Raw genomic sequence first — 20,136 nt, 5'->3', positions numbered from 1 at the left:
TGACTTCCATATTAATCAAGTAACACCAGTAGGTTCTTTATCAGCAACCATTACTTCAAATATTATGGCTCCACCATTGACAGATTTAACATTAACTCTATGCAAATAGAAAATAGAATCTACATAAACCAATTTGTTTTTTAAACTTCCACTTTTCTCAAAATCAAGATGACTTTGCTTTCATGGAAGGTAAAGCAGCTAAGCAATCAGCCACAGCATTTCTAACTCAGTTGCAACTCATGGTGAGTTCAATGCTGAACTCTCAGAGGATGAAAAATAAATGGAAAAAATGTGATTCTAATTATAATCAATATCTAAATCCAACACTAACTCATTTAAATATCTAAATCCAACACTAACTCAACTTATACCTCATTTATTTGCTATTTTCATATCTTTTAAATTTCTTTTTCTGGAAATCTTATTCAGCCCTTACACCCCTTCACTGTGAACTTTAGCAGAAAGAAGGGAAATGGGAAAAAAATGACTGAGTTTACTATGTGCCAGACAGTTGTATAAATTACCTCATTTTGTCCTCACAACAGCCCTTTTAGGTGGGTATTATTATCCCTGTCTCACACATAAATAAACTGAGTGTTGGAGAGATTAAATTACTGGATCAAGGTCATGGACATCAGGAGAGCCACCTTTCAAAATCAAGTTTGATATAAAAGACCTACAGAGCGCCCCCTAAAGTATGCACTGCCGCTAAAACACCAAAAAGAGATACTAAATTAAGAAAGGAAGATATGGGGGTGGGTGGGGAGGAAGGTGCAAGAGGGAGGGGATATATATTTATACATATGGCTGATCCACTTCATTGTACAGGAGAAACTAACACAACATTGTAAAGCAACTATACCCCAATTTTTAAAAAAGGAAGATAATTTATAACTATAACTTAAATCAAAGTGTTTGTATTGAATTTAGATCTTCTCATGCCCAGGATAGCAGATCTTTAAGGTTTCCATTTGTGCCCTAAATCTAAATATCATATAGCAACTGCAGCTTAACTGGTGATTGACAGTATCTCATGTGGACAGAATGGACACTTGCAGATGAAATATGAATAAAAGAGCATTAGAAAAGTGGTCAGTCTCAACCCTTTCCACTCCTTTGCTGATCTGATCAAAGCAATGCATCCAATATGTGACAAGCAGAACAGACTTCAAAAGATTTTGCATGCAAAGTAATGACTAATGGGCATGGGATTTCTTTGGCAATAATAAAAATGTTTTGAAATTTTTAAAAAAGGTAGGTGCATTGCCTTGCCAACCTCTTCTGGCTCTCTCCCTCAGTGTGCAGGTACATGTGCCCAGATGGCCCTCAGCTTAAGGCCTTCCCAACGAACACCTCTTCTCCCCTTCTTTTTGGTCAAGTGTCCGGGATATCAGCTCTTACTCAGTCTTTGATTCTAAGAACTTGAATTTCACCATCCAACTGAAATTACTCTAAGATCACAACTGTCCTCCAAATCCAGAGATGCTACTTGAGTCTCATCCTCCTTATACTCTTACCTACCTCTTTTTTATTGCACTATTTGTTTTGCAATCTGAACATAAAGCTCATTAGAGAAAGCTCAGATGGTATAAAAATTAATCTTCTCCCAGTCTTAAGAAGTGAAAGAGATGTTTTAAAACAAAATTGAGATCATGCTTATAAATACTATTTGTTTCCAACTCTTCCACTTCCTTCTCTAACCTAGGCATTCATACCACGAGGCTCTGGTTACCCTTTTTTTTTTTTTTTTTTTTTTGCGGTACACAGGCCTCTCACTGCTGCGGGCACTGCCGTTGCAGAGCACAGGCTCCAGACGCGCAGGCTCAGCGGCCATGGCTCACGGGCCCAGCCGCTCTGCGGCATGTGGGATCTTCCCGGACTGGGGCACGAACCCGTGTACCCTGCATCGGCAGTCGGACTCTCAACCACTGCGCCACCAGGGAAGCCCCTGGTTGCCTTTTTTTGTTCAATATCACTTTCTAAATTATGGACAAGATACCATTCTAGATGCTACATAAACACAACAACATAAATGCTTCAGGTGTGATAAAGACTCCACAATGTACGCGTTCTAATGCACGGTGTTTTCTCTCCACCAAAAGAGGATAAAAATATAGACGACTACTACTCTCAGTCTTCTTGGTCTCCTTAGCTGGACTTCCTCCAAGCTTCCTTCCAAACACACAAGTAACGTACCTCATCCACGCTAAATCCTTCCTTTACAAACTCCTTCAGAGCTCACTTACACTGAGATGAGTTCCAGTCTCCCCTGGTGCACAGGTAATCTTTATCCTGCCTCGACAATCTTAGCCACATTTCTGGCTTTAAATGCCACCTGGTATTCCCAGTTGTCTTCTTTCTCCACTAGACAGTAAGCTCTCTTACTATCAAGGAATTGTACTTGAGAGTTTTTGGGTTTTGCTTTACATCTGCAGCTAACAGATTTCGGAGATGCTCAGTAAGTATTTTCACTGTCACTACTTCTCGCTCTCCCCCAAAACCCATTAAATCTCTATCCTGTCCCTTCTCTGCACTACAGATAGCTTTACCTTTTCTCTAGTCCTATATTCCTCCATCTATGAGGATTAGCTTTCTAACTGTTTTGACCTGAGTCATAACATGATATATGTTTTCCATCACAACCGGGTCAACAAAAGTTTAACAAAACAATACCTACCCTCACTACATAAGACATACTCTCTTTTCTATTCTTGTCCATTCCTTCTTTCTTCCTTTTATTCCTTCCTTCTTTTTAATGCTAGTGGAAGCCAACTGAATAGATTTCACCACCCACGGCTGAAAAATACTGACCTGCATACAAGTTAAGACACTAGGATGCCCAAATTTTTTCTAAAACCTAATGCGTCTAAAACTGAGGTTATCCACCTTTCATCCAAGGTAACCCCTCTTCTCAATTCCCCATCATACTGACAGTACCATGATTATTTCATTACCTTGGGTTTGTAGCTTAAAATTATTTCTCTCTCTCAGTCAGCTACCATTTTGGACCTATCATCTACCTCTTCTGGTTGATTTGTCATCTCCAACATGTCAGCTGTGTGTCTTTTTATCCTTATCCAAAGCCATTACAAGCGTACCTTTCCAAGATTATCTGTTCTATAAAATATATCGCAGTTGGATTTCTTTAACAAGCCCCTCTGGTACATAAAATTTAATTTTTATAAGACTTTTCAGCTACGCGTCTATTAATAAAAGGTAGAGTTGTGAAGTGTTTTGGTTTGCAGTGCATTTCACATACGTTATTTTATTTGCTTCTCCTACTCAAATGAGGAAATTACAGTTCGCAGATATTAAGTGACTCACACAGATTCACTAGGCAGTTGGTGGCACAGCCAGATCTTGAACCCAAATCTTTTGAATCTAAGCCCAACAGTTCCTTTCCCCACATACACATCTTCCTACCCCATAAAGCAAAAGACTTTCATTAGACTTCACTGGCCTTCAAAGCAGCTTTTAACTGGCTCTCCTATCTCCTAGCCTCTGGGTTCTCCATCATCTAGCTGATTTTTCATAATGCAGCAAAAATCCTTTTACCAACTCACAATTTTGTCCAGCCACTATAGTGGCTGCCACATAAAACCAAAACTCCCCTTAAGGACTGCAACAATCTCTACTGATTTGCTCCTACTTAATTCTCTGCTAATTCATAGCTGGCAACAAACACAGAGCCTAGCACAGCAGACGTTCAATTGTTGTAGTTGACTATACTCTTAAATATTTTTTTAAATGATGTCTCTTACATCTCCAGCAGCACCCTCTCCTTTGTGCAGCATTTAAAATTTTAATAAGATTTGTCCCAATATCCAGTCTGCTTTCACTGCTCTTCAATACCAATAATCCCCTAGCTGGATGCTTCTCCTTCTACAGAGAGCTGGGTCTTTCCTCCTCTTATTTATCCTTAAGTCCCCGGAGCTTCAGATCAAGTACTAGCTCTGCCACATCTTTTTCCAAACATTTAAACCAACCAAGACAAGTTTTGCCTTTCTGAACAATTCTCACAATTATTACCTGTCTCCTTCCTTCTAGGCACTTATTCACATAGTGCCTTTCAGGATTTCCTAAGTGTTTGAACAAAGTAAGTGGTTTCTCCCCAGCCACCTGAAAGCCTCTGCAGGCCTGGTATAACTTGCTTAAATGTATTTTGTTTTTCCCCTCAGCCTCCAGCACAGAACTCTGCACATCACATTCACAGCACACCTGTTTAATAAAGATTTCAAATAAAACCTCCATGCAGGATGAACCTTTTAAAAGAACATATTGAGTACCTACAGCATGTTACCTGTTTTACATATGTGATTTTATTTAAGCTCACCAAAATCCGTAAGGGAGGTGTCATTTTCTCCTTTTTAACAGGGGAAGCAGGCTCAGAAGGGCAGCACCTTGCAGAATGTCAGTGACAGTGACCTCAACCTAGACCTGTCAGACTCCAAAGCTCTTGATACTGCCCTCCACCTACCACTGCCCCCTCACTTCCATCAGATCGGTCAGCCCAGAAGCCAAGCAAATTCACATTTGCTTGGCATGTATTCCGAGGCTATATGTATTCAAATTATCCTAACTTTAAAAAGGATGAAATTCAGCCAACGAATGTTAAGTTATAGTCCCAGCTTCACCTGTGTAAATCACTTACCCTTTCTTAGACTCAGTTTCTATTTCAAGACCTAACACAATCTGGCCTTAGAGAATTGGTTTTTCTCCTCATGTCTGGCCACTTCTCCCCAGGTACCCAACACTGTTCCCCAAATGTGACTGTATATATTCATCTCTCCATGTGTTGGTTCTGCTGAATCACCTCTTCTTCCTGTTCTATCCAGTGAAGGCAGAATGGTGCCCCACACCCAGCTCAAGGGATCCCCAAGCAGAGTCAATTGCTTCCTTCCTTGTGCTCCAATGGCATTTAATTCATGTCTCTATTTGTAAGTAGAGTATGTCTCTCCCCAACACTAGGTGGTAAGCTCTAGAAGCAGAGGCATATCTTACTTGACTTCATAACCCAAAACTGAGCACAATTCCTGAAACTATTTGACCATCACAAGGTTTCAGGAAGGTTCACTGAATTAAGGAAGTCAGGAATATTTGTTGTGATTCAACCAATGTTTGTTAAGTAGTTGATTAACCATGCCTTAAAATGAGAAGAGCATCTGTCCTTCCTACTTCACAGAGAGTTCTTTAAATGTTACCTGCTCACTTGCTCAACTACCCAAAGAAAGATTTCCCCCTAAAAATCTCTCATAGCATCCTTCTCCTTTCCTTAGTTTTTAATCAGAATATATAATTATAAAGATGTGTGTGAATTACTTTGCTAATGTCTATATTCCTCCACACCATTAGACTAGAAGCTCTATATAGGGATGACATATGTTTAGGTAACAGGGATGATGTTATGTTTAGTCTACCACTGTATTCCTAGCACCCAACACCCAATAAGTGCTTGATAAATATTTACCGAATAAAAGATATGAAGATTAAGAGATATAATGCGTATCAGACACTCTGTGAATTGTACAGTGATGATTAAGACACACTTACTGGGATTATATATTCAGTTTATTCCCTCTTTGATAGCTAAACCTTCAGTCTCTTCTCCAGTATCATATGCCTTTAGTTGGCAAACCTCTTCCTGCTTCGCCAATAGGGCACTTATGTTTGACTCATTTGAATAATAATATCAATTACCTTATTTTATTCCAGTTTGTAATTTACAAATATCAGCAGTGAGTGAGACATATTAAATCACCTCAGATCTCACCTAAGATATTCTATAAAATAAAGGTCAAATAGCTTTTTCTTTTCAAAAATAACTGATTTTGATACATGGTTCTAATCTTCAAAGAAGTGCACAACATTTACAAGGTACATGTTTAACACATGGGAACAATTAGCTTGTATTCTCAAGCCAGTGGGCCCAAGGAGACCAACACAGTTGCTAGGGCAGGTCAGATGTTTGCATGGGTTTCTCCCTTACACGGGTTCCTTCCAAGGCTGTGGGGGGGATGGGGACCTGATGACCTGTTCTAACGGTCGAAAGCAAGAGAGTACTGAATTTTCCTTAAAGAGGGCATTCAGAATTGTAGACCTTTTGGCCCCCATGAGGCCCAGAAGCATCCTTGTGCGAACGGCTTTCAACCTCATAATGAGACCACTTTCTCTCTGAAGTACTCATAAACCAACAAGACACGCAAGCATATTTAAAAACAGATTTTAAAAAAATCTAGTTCTCATCTTTGAAGTAGAGCTCCTGTTACATCCTTTTTTTTTAAAGTCTGTCTAAAACAAGACCATTATGTCTGAATAATTATTTTTTCTAGACCCATATACATCCCTCTTTCTCCTTAATAAGCACAGCATTCGAAAATAATCCTCATGTGCATTCGAAAATATTCACAAGATCTCTACCAAGTAGGTGTTACTAATTTTCCCATTTCACAGAAGAGGAAACAAACTTAGAGAAGGGAACTGACTTGCCCAGGATCAGAGAGCTAATAAAGGATCCGTGTGCCTGGGATTTCACCCTAGGGCCCTAGGCCGCTGGACACACTTAATCTCTAGGCTCTCTTACTCACAGGGTTCCTTGACAGCAGAAATTAGGTCATCACGGTGCTTTGTAATTCCCCACAGAGCTGATGATAAAAAGCTGGCACTCAACGTATTTGATGAACTATTTAAGAGAATACCTATTGTAACCCAATCTCCAACAGTGTGACACCACTATGAATATTCCTAAATAGTGAGGTAATCAGATCTCTCAGGAATGATACAGAATGGAAAACAGGGCCAGATGTTGCCAGGGTTTGCAGTTCCAAATCAAAACTACTCAGGGAGAGTATCCAGTGGAATACAAGCTATACAGAGGCCTTTCAAGTCATACCAGTGAGGCAATCTTTGAATTGAAAGGCAAGCATATTTACTTATATCTGAGAGAAAACAAATGCCTAACAGGTTTACTAAAATCTTTTTTTAAATCAAAAACACACATACACAACATAGACCAAATGTCTTGTCCTTCTAGTATAGTCCTCTTTGAGTGATGGCCTAGAAGCTAAATTAATCCCGCAGGAAGGGAAAATTGTGTCTACCTAACTGAAAACAGTGAACTCAGTGGCTGCATGCAGACATGGCCTAACAGTGTAATGTAATGAAAGTGCCCGAAAAGCCGCCATTTGGCACCCAGGCCAACATCAAAAGGCACGGCTCCTAATGAGGATCTTCAGCCAAGAGACAGCATTTCAACACCGTGAAATAAAATAGTGTAATGGCACCACTGGCAACGCCAAATAATTTATGTCCCTCTACATCAGCAAATGGTTTTGGCACCAAGAGGTAATAAGAAAAAGGGCTAGAGTTGACATGCCTCTGACCTTCAGATTGACTTCTGCATTGTACTGCTCTATAGTAGTAAGTACATCTACCTGGATTACTGATAATAGTTTCACTACATGTTTTTTTCATATGAAAAACTTGGGATCTCACAGAGACCTATTCATTAGGACTCGGAGAGGTCCTTGGGCATTCACTCTTCCTAAGAGGCCGTCTCTGACAATATTGCTCAGAGACTCACCATTTTAAGAGATGTATAAAATTCTCCTCTGAATCGTATTATTTCTTCCTTTTTGACTAAAGGAATCTTAACCTTTAGTCTTCTTGATTCAAAGCTCAAAGAGCTATTATCATTACATGGCCTGTTGAGTCATGTTTTCAATTTTGTTTGATTTGTAACACATTTTTAAGACTGGAAAAATGCTATGTATAATTTCCTGTCACTTCTTTTAACGTTCCAAAAGTTTCTTAGCCTATATATCCGTTAGGTGACTAAACCGAAGAATTATCAGTTATGGAATTTACCTTAAAATATTTATATTGACAGCATAAGACATGTGTGTGCTCAAAAGCTCAATACTTAAATAGTGCAGGAGAGCCTTTTTAAAATGCCTTTGTCTCCTCCCAGGGTGACGGTTCCCAGAAGACTGACAGGGGCAGGTGCCAGTCCCTTCTCTCCCCTCCCTGCCGATTGGTTCTGCTCTCCAGCACCACAAACCCAAGATCAGCAGGGAAAGTTCAAACCGTTCTTCAGCAACAGGTAGTCGATCACTTATTTTCCACCAAGACAGGAAGAACTGTCTGTAAAATACCTCTGGAGGTCTGCCAGCAGCACTGAAGTCCCTTTCAGTCTGGAAAGCAGCCCCAGTTCTGTAACTCGGAAGACCATAAACGTGGGGAATTCATCAAACTAATATTAAATAGAGGCTTTGTCGCCTTAAAAAATTCAGTGCTTGGATCAGAAATTCCAAAGTCTGTATTTCAAGGGGTGTAAAGTTTACAAGATGCTGTCTGTAATTTACAAAACTGAGTTCTGCAGCAAACAAAAACGTCTGTCATGTCTAAAGATTAGTATTTGAATGACGAAATGGTGCTATTTTGAAAGGCAATTAAGATGTTGTTCCCTATGAAGAAAAAATATAGATATCGATTACTTACATTAAATGACATATTACCTATTTGAGGAAATCAATTAATGATAAATGTATTCCAAAGTAAAGCACTCAGAATTGGGGGTTCCAGTGACTAATTTTTCTCTCTTACTGCTGCCTTGACTAAGCACCTATAGTCCTTGCAAACAGCACACCCACACCATAATTTTTTTTGGCAAACAATTAGTGCCTTAATTCTTGAACTATCAAGCTTGAGAAACAATAGCCACTTAAATCAACAAACCCTTAGTTTAATCAATGAGCATAGAGATTTGGATGAACCTCCTTTATTAAACATGCGTGTGTCTTGTTATTTTCTGCTATTTTAATATTATTTTTTTAAAAACAGATCCTGGGTAAATGTATCTGGAAAGAAATCATCAAGTTCAATGTGTTAGGGGAAGACAGGGGGAGCTTCTTGAAAACAGACTCTAAAAAACAATGTTAAGTGTTAGACTAATGAAAACTTAGCCCCAGTTGGTAGATCTTTAGAATCTTTGTAGTGGGAATAGCAACTCAAGAACTATTAAACAAATGACAGGCCAAACATCCACAATGTCTGGATTTTATTCTCTTTTCGTTTAATTCTGTTGAATTTCAAATAAAGTTTAGGTTATTTTCAATATTTTAAAATATGCTAATAGTTGTTGAAAGAAAATTAACTTTTCGGTTTTTGGACACAGTTGTAAAAGGTTTCCCACATTCTTAAACATGGCTTTATTACATTCCATTAAATTTTGTTCAGAAAGATACATTACTGATATTAAAATGAAAACCAATGAAAAAATATAGCTCACCATAACAGTATTCACAGCAAACTCTGCTGAAACATACCTTAATTCGTTTAGTAAATGATATTATATATACTATAAATACAGTGCAAGCTAGCTTTTGGGTAGCAAAGGTGTTCTTTGTTCTTAATCTGGTGCTACTTGTTAGAAAAGCAGTCCTGATCACTCCTTGACTCTTCCAAGTTAAACTGGCAGAGGATTATAATATTATCAAATAAACATATGACTTAACAACCATTCCAGATCATTCAATCAAACAATTTTTCCACAAAACATCTAAAACTGCAGTTAGAATAAACTCAAATTTGCTGTGTAATTCCACAACGTTTCACTTTATTCCTAAGGGGCAGAAGACATCAAAATGACAAAGGGGCAGCAGACCTGATTCCTTTGGTATATTAAGGTGAGCACACTTTACATCTAAAGTTTCACGTGCGCCCAGTGGAGCAGAGACTGAACAACCATTGTCCCTGGAGACGACAGAACACTGCAGGCCAAACAATAACAACAACAAAACGTAAGTGTGTTTTCATTTTCGTCCTGACCCTTTGACTGGAACTGTACATTTTTTTTAACTATGGTAAAAACAATACTTTAATGGAAAATTATTTCTCTTTGGAAAACCGCTCAACTTCTTTCTTTTGTTAAGCAACCTTGTATGCGTTTCCCGTTCTGCCTTCTTCCCATCCTCATGTTACTAGGGCCACGAACGAGGACGCTTTCCTTCCAGAGAACACCGGTCAGAATGCCACCCTTGCCTGGGCAGCCTTGAACATCCAATCTGGGATTCCCTGGGGATCCCAACACCAAGAGTTACACACATCACGACGCTGGAAAGGACGTCTGGTCGATCCCCCCCAAAGGCCTACCAAAGATCAGGTCTCTACCGTTACGCCCCCATCTAGAGGAGAGGACATCCCAGACACACACACCCCGCGTGCAGTGCGGGGAGATCGCGCCCGGGAGTCCCACGGACGCGATGGGAAAGGGCATGCCCGGGCGGGGGTTGTGATGCTGACCCGGGGACAGCCGGTACAGAGCGAGAAGCCAGCTGCGGTTGGCCAACTCCCCCTCCCCCTCCCACTCACTGGGGGCCTCAGCACCCCTGCCAAGGCCCCGCCCCTGGCCCGCCCCCAGCTTCGCCCCCTGCCCGCCGGTCAGCGCACGCGTGTCGGTGCGCCCAGCCTCTGCGCCCTCCCAGGCAGCACGCTCCGGTCTGGACGGTTCCGCGGGTGTGTGTGTGCCAGAGGGGCGGGAGGGATGCTCCAAGTCGGCGTGAAGGAGGCACGAGTGGGGAAGCACGGGCGGGCCAGACCAGGAGACCTCCCGGTAACCACCTCGACTCCATTTTATCTCCTCGGAAACTGGGCAGGCTGGGGACCCCGCCGCAGGGCGGGGTTTCTCCCGGCGGGGGGCGAGAGAGACCGTTACGCTGGAGCACCGGGAGACGGTCCTGGCAGCTCCCGGCCGCCACCCGCGCCGAAATAAAAGCCTCTCGCGGCTTCCCGCCCAGCCAGCCTCTCTCTGATTGGTCGCCATGGGAGGGACCCGAGTTGGCTGGAGGCGGCGGCGGAGCGTGGCTCTCGTGCCGCCCGGGGAGGGGGCGCGTTGGGTGCTCCCCGGCCCGCCCCGCGCGGTCCCCCACCCAGGCTCGGCCGTCTAGGGCAGCTCCAGAGGCAGCTGGCAGCGGCGGCCACAACACACAGACCCCTCCGCCCGGCTTTCCTCGGGCGCTTCCCAGCACACGCCCCCCACCGAGAATGTCTGCCCACCCCACCCAGCTCTTTCTGGTTCCTGCTCCTTTTCTTCCCCCTCCCCGTCCTTCAGCTCCAAAACGCAAATCCTGGGGTGGGGCGGGGTGGGGTGGGGTGGGGTGAGCAGCTGGAGGGAAGGGTGGGCACGCACGGAAGAATCTTCCAGGGAGGCCGGGATGGAAATACCCCAAATGAAATAAACCTCCCTCCCTGCCGCCAAGGTTTTATGGGCGGCGGCGCAGCCCCCGCCACCCGCGGCAGCATCACTACTGTCTTCATCCCAGCTCCTATTGTTCGCACTTTGCCAGGGTCAGGAACCTCGCCCAAAGAAAGGAGACTGGGGCGAGGTGTTTCGGGCGGCTACCTGCCATTCTTCTCTCGCACCACGCAACATGGGGCTCGCGGTGCGTGTGAAGGCACACACGCGCACACGCGCGCGCACACATACCAGGCAGCCCCGATCACGCCCTCCTCGCCCTCCGCCCCTCCGCACTTCCTCCTGTCAAAACGCGGCGCTCGATCTTCCCATCCCTCCTTGCTCCGGGCCGAGAGCAGGCTTTGCAACTAACCAGATATTTGGCAAATGAAAAACTAACGTCATACCGACGGGGGTGCAACAACGGCCACACAGCCCTGAGATTCTGCCCATTTCGCCCCATTTTTCAAACCGTTATTCGGCCGGGGCGGGGGGGAAAGGCGCAAAGGCGGCGAGCCCCACTTTATTAGACCCGGGGAAATAACGATCGGGGGCGGCTGCCCAGGCCTTATTGTTCACTCTTCGCGGAACCGGGGCTGACAAGCCCCTTCCCCACAGAGCCCGAGCCTGTGCGGCTGCACCACCGAACCGCGGCCTCCCCCGCTCCGCCGCCCGCCACCCGCCTTCGGGGATGGAGCGCTGCCCATCACCGGCGCGGCCGCAGCGTCCCGGGAGCGGGCTGCTCCGCTCCCAGCGCAGCGGGCACACAAAGTGGGAAGGGCGGGCGCGCTGGAGGGGCGCCGGGCGCTCGCTACGCGGGGAGGCTGCCCCAGTCCAGGCAGCCCGGGAGGGTTCGGGTGGGCAGCAAGGGCGACGCGCTCCTTCCTCAGCTCACCGAAAATGACCACTCTCAGCATTCCATGTAAAACCACCCCAATAACAGCGTTGCTCGGGGGGAGGAGTGGGGGGGGGGGTGCAATTAGCAAATCAAATTGCGATTATTAATTTCGAAAATGTACCTGCAGTTCCCAGGAAAAACAAAGTCCAGATGAGATCCTTAGTTTGCAGCATTGTAATGTGCCGGCCGGGAGGGATATTCCTGCCGCGGTAAATTCTCTGCCCCCCCGCCCCTTGCAGCGAGTGTGGACGGCGGCAGAGCAACAGACCTAGGGGCAGACAATTGCCAGGCTGAGTATGATTATTTTTGCAGAATTGTTTCCTGCCAGCCGCTGCCGAGCTGCGTTCACGCGCTGATCGGAGAATGAGTGACAGTCCCAGCCTCAGCACATTCGCGACTCGGAGATCCTTGCGCTGGCCCGGGTTCGCTTTGATGGAACTGGGGATGGGAGCGGGGGGCGGGGGTGAGAACCTCACTGTGTCCTTCCACCACGCCGGCCACAAATAGTGCCGAACATCAAGGAGGTAAGAGAGACAGGGGAGGCAGCTGCGGCCGCCTGCAAAACCCGGCGTGGAACTGCCGGAGGAGTCGGGCGCTTTCACAGGCAGTCTTCCAGGCAGAGCTGGGATTTTTTCTCTCCACACTTCTCGCCTGTGCCTCCGCGCTCCTTGCTGCCGTCCGGCCTTCCTTAATCGGGAAGGTAGGATACTTTAATGACTAGTAAATAATAAAAGTAAAATCTTGGGTTTGTGTAGGGTTTCAAAGTTGTCGAATCCTTCATTTAGATCCTAAGATCCTTGAATTATACGGATAGCCTAGGACTTAGTTGTTGTAAGTGCAGGAAATTAGAAATTTGGAGAAGGAGGGGGGTTGCTGTTGTGGGGTTTTGTTTGTTAATTTGTTTGTTTGTTTTATACTGGCTCTGAAGTTTGCTCTCCCACAGAAAGGCAGCAGATCTCAGGGGAAGGAGGTGGTGGGAAGCAACTTAAGTTAGAAGGAAAACGCAGATGTTTAGAAGGGCTTTTCAGAAATAACTACAGGAAAATGTTTTCTTGTTTATAAATGCTGGACTCTGTGGTCTCTTTATAAAGATAACCAAGATTTTTTATGTAGGTATTATGGGATAGGCACAATATTAAATAATATTTTCTTAGAAGGGCATACAACCTCAATTCTTAAAGATTTTAATATAGAATATCACTGAGGTACCAATGCAAAGAGTTTCAATGAATCTTCCAGCTGTTATTTTAAACAGAAGAGGGTGGGGGAGCAAGGTGAAAATAAACATGTTTCAGCACCTGAGCAAGGTTTGAGTGTTTACGGAACAAAAGGTGAGGCAGAAAAAGGAGCTCATGGTGTCCTAGATGCTGGACTAGCCTACTAGCCTAGCACAGTGAAACCCTCCCAGAGGAAGGCTGCCTGTCTATGTTCAAAGCACCAATGCACCAACATCACCATGCACTCCATTTTTCTTTAAAGGTCAGACTCTCCACTGCTGTATCACTCTTTAAAAACCCATTCTCTGCTGGCTAACCAGCCAGCCTCCGTTACTGGAGAGGCTGGCACCCCTCCCCCTCCCCTCCTGTATACTAAACTCAGGAGGGCCAAACCAACAGACTGAAATACAGGGGCCCCTGAAAAGTACTTCCTCCCCCAAATCTATCTTTCACAACATTTATTTTTGTAATATTTCCCTCATACCAACTATAAATAATGTTAAAATACAGAGAAGTAGAAAGATCCCACAGGTTCCAGAGATACCCACAGATTTTCTACGTCTTCTGTATATGCATAAGATTTTTATCACTGGCATAGTATAGCAGCGCCTAACGTTTCATTACAAGCATTTTTCCAGTTTATTAAAAAGTCCTTTGAAATCTTTTGTAGTTATTTAGTATTTCTTCATATTGATGGCTTTTCAATGGTTTCTCCACTGTTGGATATTTAGATTGTTTCCAGAGTTTAATAATATCAGTAATGTTTTTTGAACATCTTTTAGTAAATATTTATTAAACAACCACTGTATTTAGTCCTGTGCTGGGTACAGTGAATTATATAGTTGTTGTTGTTTTTAATGGATGCTGTATTTAGCATATTTGGCTTCAGACATGAGGTCCTGCTAACATGTAAAATTGCCATATTGGCCTTGTAAATGTAAGTGGATAAATATATTAGACTCTTTCCTAAGGAAGAGGTTTTGATAGCAGGGAAAGATGGAGAGAACAGGCCTGAGGGGAAAGGGAAGAAAGTGAAGGTTGGGATACGCAACATAAAATTTTTCTATTTCTAATTTTACCAAGAGTGAGAGACACACCTTTCTCTGCAAACCTCCCTCCCTATAGCCCCTATCCGTAGAATTAAAAGATTCCTTGCTATTTTTCTCCCCAAATGTCCCTATTTTTAGTTTTTTAATGTAGGCAGATGTGGAAATCCTATCTCACTTCAGCATGACTGAATCCCCTCCCAGCCCCTCCCTTCCCTGTGGGGCTGCTGCGCTCTGCTGTGATGATTCATTCTAGACTTCTGGTCCCCAGTCATTCCAGTCCACACTCCATGTATCTCTCCTGTGTTCTTTTAACTGGATCCGTCACTTGTGTCCAGTTCGTCAGCTCTCCACTTGTCAGTGTCCACATCTGTGAGCTCTGGGTGTCAATCCTTTCCTGAACCTCACTTTGAAATGAGACAAAACTGTGTCCCTCCCCAGACCTCTTTCCCCAGAGGGAGTCCCAGGCTGTCAGACCCACGTTAATGAGCATCTAGCGAGTGAACAACCAGGGGACTGAAGCAGAGGAAGGAGACACTCAGGACTGTTTTAGAGATGGGAGCTTCCCTAATAAAGCAGAGAATGGGCTATAAAATCAGCCACAGCAAGAAGACCAGCCAGGAAGCTATGACAGTGCTCTCTGGATGGGCTGGCAGGTCCTGGTCCTAGGCAGTGGCCCTGGGGAAGGAAGCCAACAGGAGCACAGATTTGAGAAATATTTCCAAGACAAAAAAACAGCAGAACTTTGGAACTTCCTGAAGATGGGGGTCTGAGGCAGGGGAATAAATCAGAATTGCTTTCATTCATTCAACAAATACTTATTCAGTATCAACTAGGTGCCTGGCACTGCTCTAGACACTCAAGACATAGCAGTAGACAAAAGAGTATCTTTGCCTTCATGGACTTCTGTTCTTATGGGGAAGATAGAAATTAATCTACAGATATCTAGTATATAGATGGTAATATGTGCAAAGGAGATCAATAAAGAGGGGTACAGGGGTAGGGAGTTCTGTGGGGATTAGCATTTTGTACAGGGGAGCCGGGGGAAACATCTCTGATTCAAGGATATCTGGCAAAGATCTCAAGAAAGTAATGACTCCAAAGCTTCCAGTGTGGGCAATTAAGTAGCTGCTGGTAACCTTGACAGGGATTGGAAGAGGAAGGGCAGACTTAGACAAGGTAATAAGCAAAGGAGCAATGGTGTCAGCTCTGGACACACTAATTCTGAGACGTTTGAGGGATATCCAAGTGGAGATGTACAGAAGACGAACAGTCAGATGGAGAGGAGCCTAGACAACATTAATATTTAAGCTGTGGGCAGACGGAACTGCCAAAGAAATAGTGAAAACACAGAGAGATAGAGAATTGGAATATTATAATGTCACCAACTCGGAAGGAGAAGAAAGTTTTGAAGTGGTCAAATAAGAAGGCTTAAAAGTTTCCTGGATTTGACCATTGGGAAGTCATGAGTGGTCTCTGAGAGAGCAGCATTCGTGGGGAAGGGGAGACATCACTGTCCCAGGAATGGAAGACTGGCCAGGAAGGAGCAGCAGGGGGTGTGGACCACTCCTCAGAGGAGCCATGTGATAATGGAGGAGGAGTGTGATAAAGATAATAATGGAAAGACAAGCTTGAGGGAGAAGGAACCTTGAAAGGAGGTTTTCTTCTCTTCTTTTTAATATGAGGAGTTAATTATTAGGTTATAAAGTAAATTAAATTTGCCGCTAACTCCAGCTCACCATCACCACCACGTTATGGTCTAACTTAGACTACTTGAAAAAATGAACTTGGTCTAGAGTCAAGTGCTCTCACAGATGTGTTTCCTCATTTAAGGCTTCTTTCCTGTTGGTGTTGAAAAGGAGAACCAAGGCAAGACCTCAGAGCCCACAGAAATCCGAGGATCTCAGTTTAAACATTTGACATGAGCAAAATGCATTCTGGGATACTCAGCAGCCTAAGCCCAAAGCCAAAGACAGTGACCTGGGGCTAGGAGAGGCTGGAGAAACAGAGGCATGCCCAAAGAGGCGAGTGTGATCTAGGAAAGAGAGGACCGCAGAGCTAAGGAGTGAGTCTCTAGGGAGCCCTCAGAGCTCCCTCCTAGCGTCTCATATTCCTGATCTGGTTGACATGAGAAGTGACTTCTAACTTCCACGGTGTGATGGGGTTGAGGCCACTGACATGCTTCCCTCCTTGCTCGAGGCTGGCTCAGGCCCTGGTTAAGGACTAGTGCACACTCATCAGTTGATCCAACTGAATGATGCTGGGGACTCCAAAAGCCGAGGAATGAGAAAGGTCGACACAGAAACCACTACTTCTTTGTGCGGGTTGTGCACTGCACAACTTCAAGGGGTGCCTTTCAAGTCCCACTCATCATATATTTAACCAGATGTTAGGACAATTTTTGTGTCAAGTGCAAGTAAATAATCTCAGGGAAGGGGTGATGTTTCTTTTATTCTTTCTTTCCTCCTTCTTTTCTTTCTTTCTTTCTTCCTTCCTTTCTTCCTTCCTTTCTTCCTTCCTCCCTCCCTCCCTTGTTTCCTTCCTTCCTTCTTTTTTTTTAAATTTTGCAGACACTTTATTAGAGAGTGCTTTCAACCCTGTATATGAAGGGAAGGAAACAGTTTGGAAACAGGGAGAAGCAGAGCCATACCGCAGGCACAGCAAGGTGTCAGTCAGCCCCTGGGAGCTGTGAAACCAGCTGTAGTGTCCTGACATGGAACAGTCATCAGATTTAGGCTGAACCTGACCTTGGGAGAGGCAGCTCTCTGCAGCCAAGGGCAATTTCTCAAGCCTAACCGCTGAGAGCATCCTCCCAAGTAGAGAAGCATGTCATCCCCCAGTCCTGAAAGTGGCATCTGGGCAGCTTAGCACAGCATCCACACACAATTTTAGCTGTAAATCTAAATGCAGTTGGGGGGAAAGCTAAATATTTTTTCTTTTCATTTTATTGTGGGAAAATATATGTAACATAAAATTTACCATTTTAAGTCTACACTTCTGTAGCATTAAATACATTCACATCGGGCTTCCCTGGTGGCGCAGTGGTTGAGAGTCCGCCTGCCGATGCAGGGGATATGGGTTCGTGCCCCGATCCGGGAAGATCCCACATGCCGCGGAGAGGCTAGGCCCGTGAGCCATGGCCACTGAGCCTGTGCGTCCGGAGCCTGTGCTCCGCAACGGGAGAGGCCACAACAGTGAGAGGCCCGCATACCGCAAAAAAAAAAAAAAAAAAAAAAAATACATTCACATCGTAGTACAGCCATCACCATTATCCATCTCCAGAACTTTTTCACCTTCTCCAACTGAAACTCTGTACCCATTAAACAATAAATCCCCATTTCCATTCTTCCCCTAGCCCCTAGGAACAACCATTCTACTTTCTGTCTCTATGAACCTGAATAGTTACACATACAAGAACAATCATATGTTTGTCCTTTTGTTCCTGTCTTATTTCACTTAGCATAATGTTTTCAAGGTTCACCTAAGTGGTAGCATGTGTCAAATTTTCCATTGTATGTATATACCACATTTTGTTCATCCATTCATTCATCAGCTGACACTTGGGTTGCTTCTACCTTTTGACTATTATGAATAAAGCTGCTATGAACATGGATGTGTAAATATCTGTTCAAGTCCCTGCTTTCACTTCTTTTGGGTATGTATCTAGAAATGGAATTGCTGAATCATGTGGTTTAATTTTTTGAGGAATTGCCATACATTTTCCACAGCTACTGTATCATTTTATATTCCTACCGACAATGCACATGGGTTCCAATTTCTCTACAACTTTGCTAACACTTTTCTTTCCTTTTCTCCTTACCTTCCTTTTTCCTTCCTTCCTCCCTTCCTCCCTCCCTCCCTCCCTTCCTTTTTCTTTCTCTTTCTTTCTTTCTCTTTCTTTCTTTCTTTCTTTCTTTCTTTCTTTCTTTTTCTTTCTTTCTCTCTTTCTTTCTTTCTTCATTTCTTTCTTTCTTTTTTATGGTAGTCATCCTAGTTATTGTGAAATGGTATCTCATTATGATTTTATTTGCATTTCCCTAAGGTCTAGGGATATTGAGCATCTTTTCATGTGCTCATTGCCCATTTGTATATCTTCTTTGAAGAAATATCTGTTCAAGCCCATATTTTAATTGGGTTATTTGTTTTATGCTGTTGTTGAATTATAGGAGTTCTTTATATATTCTGAATATGAATCTCTTATTAGTTATACGATTTACTCCCATCCCATGGGTTAACTTTTCACTCTGTTGATAGTGTCCTTTGATACATAAGTTTTTAATTTTGATGAAGGCCAACATGTCTGTGTTTCCTTTTGTCTTCTGTGCTTTTGGTATCATATTCAAGAATCACTGCCAAATCTAAAGTCTTGAAGTTTTCCCCCTATATTTTCTTCTAGTTTTATGGTTTTAGCTCTTACATTTAAGTCTTAGATCCATTTTGAGTTAAGTTTTGTACATGGGTAAGGTAAGAGTCCCGTGTTATTTATTTATTAGTTTTCCCAGCATTATTTGTTAAAAAATATTTCCCCATTGAATGGTCTTGGCATCCTGGTCAAAAATCCTTTAACCATATATGCAAGGATTTATCTATGGACTCTCTATTTTATTCCATTGGTCTAAGTCTGTCTTTACAACAATATCACACTGTTTTGATTACCACAGCTTTGTAGTAAGTTTTTAAATCAGAAAGTGTAAGACCTCCAACTTTGTTCTTCTTTTTCAAGATTATTTTGTTTATTTGGAATCCCTTGAGAGTCTATATGAATCTGAGGATAATTCTTCTTTTCAAAAAAGGTCATTGGGATTTTGGTAGAGATCAAGGGGTACTGTTTTCACATCTGTGCAAAGTTGTTACTTGGTCTAGTATCTGGAGCCAAGCTGACATCTTGGGGATGGATGTGTGTTAGACATCACACTCTAGAGCTATGGGAAACTGAGTCACAGTGAACTATCACAAACTGCTGACTTGGGTGATCTATTCTTTCCAATGTAGACACGGAGAGATGAAGCAGGATCAAATCACAAGAATCAGATCATGAAATTGCACAGCCAGTTTAGAGAGGTGACAGTGTGCTAATAAAGGAAAGATGGGTTTAAATGGTTTCTTGGCTTTACTGAACTCAAACCTCAGAAACTCATAACTGTTTTATCTTTGAAAACAACCCCTCTGAAACAGGTGATTTAACAGTCTGGAGAAAGGAGCCAGAATCTCCATGTCAATATCTTCTAAATCACAAAGTATGACTGAGCTAAAGTTAAAGACAGGATCACTTCCTTTCTCCTTCTTACACATCCTCCTACACACCCCAGCAGCAATGAAGTACAGTGAGGTGAATCCTCAGGTCCTGGAGCTTGACAATCCAAGTTCAAGTCCTAGCTTCTCCACCTGTAGGCTCTGTGGATTTGGGCAAAGTATTTCCCACCTATATACCTTGTTTTTTTCTTGGTCATAACATCTGCCTTTCAGATGTCTTATGAACATTAGTTAAAATAACATACATAGAGGGCTTAGTGCAGGCCTGACACTCTTTCATTCAGCAGATGTGTACTGGACCCCTGTCACATGCAAAGCACTCTGTTGGTTGTGGGCAATAAAAAGAAGTCAACAGAACACATGTGTTTACAGGCTTGTCAAGAAGACAAATAACTAAACAAAGAGACCAAAACAATTATAAACTATAATTAGAGTCATGAAAGATATAAACAGTATTGTTTGACAAAGAATGACAGTAGAGATATATTTTAG

The 20,136-nt window shown here is 43.3% G+C and overlaps 1 protein-coding gene across 10 annotated transcripts in view; it reads right to left on the bottom strand.

The window, feature by feature from the left end:
* The window catches only part of NCAM1 (neural cell adhesion molecule 1), a 325,922-nt gene extending 313,305 nt beyond the window's left edge, over positions 1-12,617 (bottom strand). For 9 of the 10 annotated variants that reach the window (XM_082626844.1, XM_082626835.1, XM_082626842.1 and 6 more), the window contains exon 1: positions 12,250-12,617. In XM_082626844.1, the coding sequence (XP_082482970.1) occupies positions 12,250-12,301 (52 nt within the window). In that variant the 5' untranslated portion in view covers positions 12,302-12,617. The remainder of the gene's footprint in view (positions 1-12,249) is intronic. The other variant, XM_082626839.1, reaches the window with a different exon arrangement.
* Positions 12,618-20,136: the final 7,519 nt, after the last annotated feature.

Source organism: Mesoplodon mirus, assembly GCF_964341445.2.
Source record: "Mesoplodon mirus genome assembly, chromosome: 7".
Classification (NCBI taxonomy): Eukaryota; Metazoa; Chordata; class Mammalia; order Artiodactyla; family Ziphiidae; genus Mesoplodon; species Mesoplodon mirus.
The sequence above is the reverse complement of the archived record's forward strand: the minus strand, read 5'-3'. Positions and strand labels throughout refer to the sequence as shown.